Source organism: Bison bison, unplaced genomic scaffold (assembly GCF_000754665.1).
Source record: "Bison bison bison isolate TAMUID 2011002044 unplaced genomic scaffold, Bison_UMD1.0 scf7180017610300, whole genome shotgun sequence".
Taxonomy (NCBI): Eukaryota; Metazoa; Chordata; class Mammalia; order Artiodactyla; family Bovidae; genus Bison; species Bison bison.
Genome location: NW_011439545.1, coordinates 1 through 1,872, shown reverse-complemented (window position 1 = coordinate 1,872; position 1,872 = coordinate 1). Strand labels below are relative to the sequence as shown.

Genomic DNA, 1,872 nt, shown 5'->3' with positions numbered 1-1,872 from the left:
GCTCAGTCATGTCTGACTCTGTGCGACCCTATGGACTGTAGCCTGCCAGGCTCCTCTGTCCATGGGATTCTCCAGGCAAGAATACTGGAGTGCGTTGCCATGCTCTCCTCCAAGGGACTACTTACCATTACTTGGTGGGATGTCACATAATAATGTTGTGTGATTAGATTTCAGTTTGTTGACTGCACATTTTGAGCCACACACTAACACAACTGAATTTTGTGGATTAAACCCAGTGCCTGTCACAGTCATGGTTTGACCACCACCGAAGCTCCCTAGTGAAGACATGTAAGAAGGAAAGACAAAGTTAATGAAAAGAAAACCTCATCTGTACATATATTTAATACCTGAAATGAAAGCTAATTTCATTAAATGAGAAGATTCTTAGAACTGAAAATTTTGATATTATTGCAGCAGAATCTCTTTTGATTGAAGTGTTTAAACCCCTCACTGAGTAAATGTCACATTTAGTCATTTATTTAAACTACTTCTAGGAATTTAAATTTTATTTAATAGAAATGTCACAAAGAATTTGAGTAGTCAAAATGCAAATGTAAAATTACTATTTTAGTTAAAAGTACATTGGTTATAATTTCTTAAGGTTTTTAACCACTAAAATAATTTTCAAACAGAAAAAGATATTTATGTAGACATAATTATATGTCAGTGATATTTAAACCTTTTTTTTTAAGACATTTCCACATACAATCTGGACATTTTCAATAGTATTAAAATTTAAATATATTCTACAGCATGAAGAGAAATATAAGCATTAAACAAATATTTTGAAACTATGGATACCAATGCATGCTTCTTGGTGCATAAACAAAAATATTTTAATGTGCTACAGGAACTATATATTTTAGCAGGGTTGGAAGCATATGTTTCTTTCTAAATAAGTGTTTACTGAAACAATGTGAAATATTTCTAGGCTCTGGCACATTCATGCTTACCTTGGCTTGGATGAATACTGTCAATAGTAAGTGGGTACTTAAATACAACCGCAGACATGGCAAAGCCTTTTGTTTTATGATGCATCGTGACAGGAAAAGTGCCACCAGCATGATCTCCAACAATGCACTGCAATACAGTATCACTGACCATGGTCACATTACACTGCGTGTCACTTATCATCACCGAAATTTCCAAGATGTCAGTACCAAAATTAGATCCAGTGATCCGAATTTCAGTTTCAGGAGGACCTTAAAAAGAAAGGCAGTCCATTATCTATCCTATACATATACATACCTAAACTCTAATACTTAGATATGCATTTAAAGATATACCTATTCACCTACATAAACAAAATTATATCTAGTATTTTAAAACTAATGTTAAATAAACAATACATGTCATACACATTTTGGCTATAATCTCATTGCAGTTTTTGGTATCTTAACTGTAAGATATTTATAACAATGTTTATTATTTTCCAGTGCATCTGTCCATTCTACAGATGGAAGTTATAAGTTACTCGTAATTCAGGTTAATGGAAAAGAGAGAATAAAATAGACAAGATCTAGAGTTAGGAAGGAAGGACGAATGCCTGGAAGATGAAATGAATGCCTGAGCAGTGGGTGGTGGGTTAGAGTATATTTCAGGGATGAAACTTATTTTGTAAAACTTTTGGTACTTTCTTGATATTTGCAACCTTTCTGAGGAATGAACTATTTCTTCTTCACTCAGATATTTTCAATATACATGACTTGATAAACAAATCATGATATATAAATAATTAGGTGTACGATAATCAACACAGAAAGAAGGAATTAAAGACATAGATGAATGTTGATGTTAATGCCTTGAAAAAATGAAACTGGAATAAAGTATTTCAATCCTTCTGTTTCCTTTCTTCCTTCTTTTGACAAAAAG

At 32.9% G+C, this 1,872-nt stretch overlaps 1 protein-coding gene across 1 annotated transcript; it reads right to left on the bottom strand.

Annotated features, from left to right (window-relative positions):
• Nucleotides 1–102: 102 nt before the first annotated feature.
• Nucleotides 103–1,202, bottom strand: LOC105003227 (fibrocystin-L-like; the record flags this gene model as incomplete). The annotated part of the gene is made up of 2 exons (XM_010860293.1): nucleotides 103–275; nucleotides 954–1,202. Coding segments are annotated over 2 exons (407 nt in total), but the record flags the coding sequence as incomplete, so codon positions are not given.
• Between the last annotated feature and the right edge of the window lie 670 nt (nucleotides 1,203–1,872).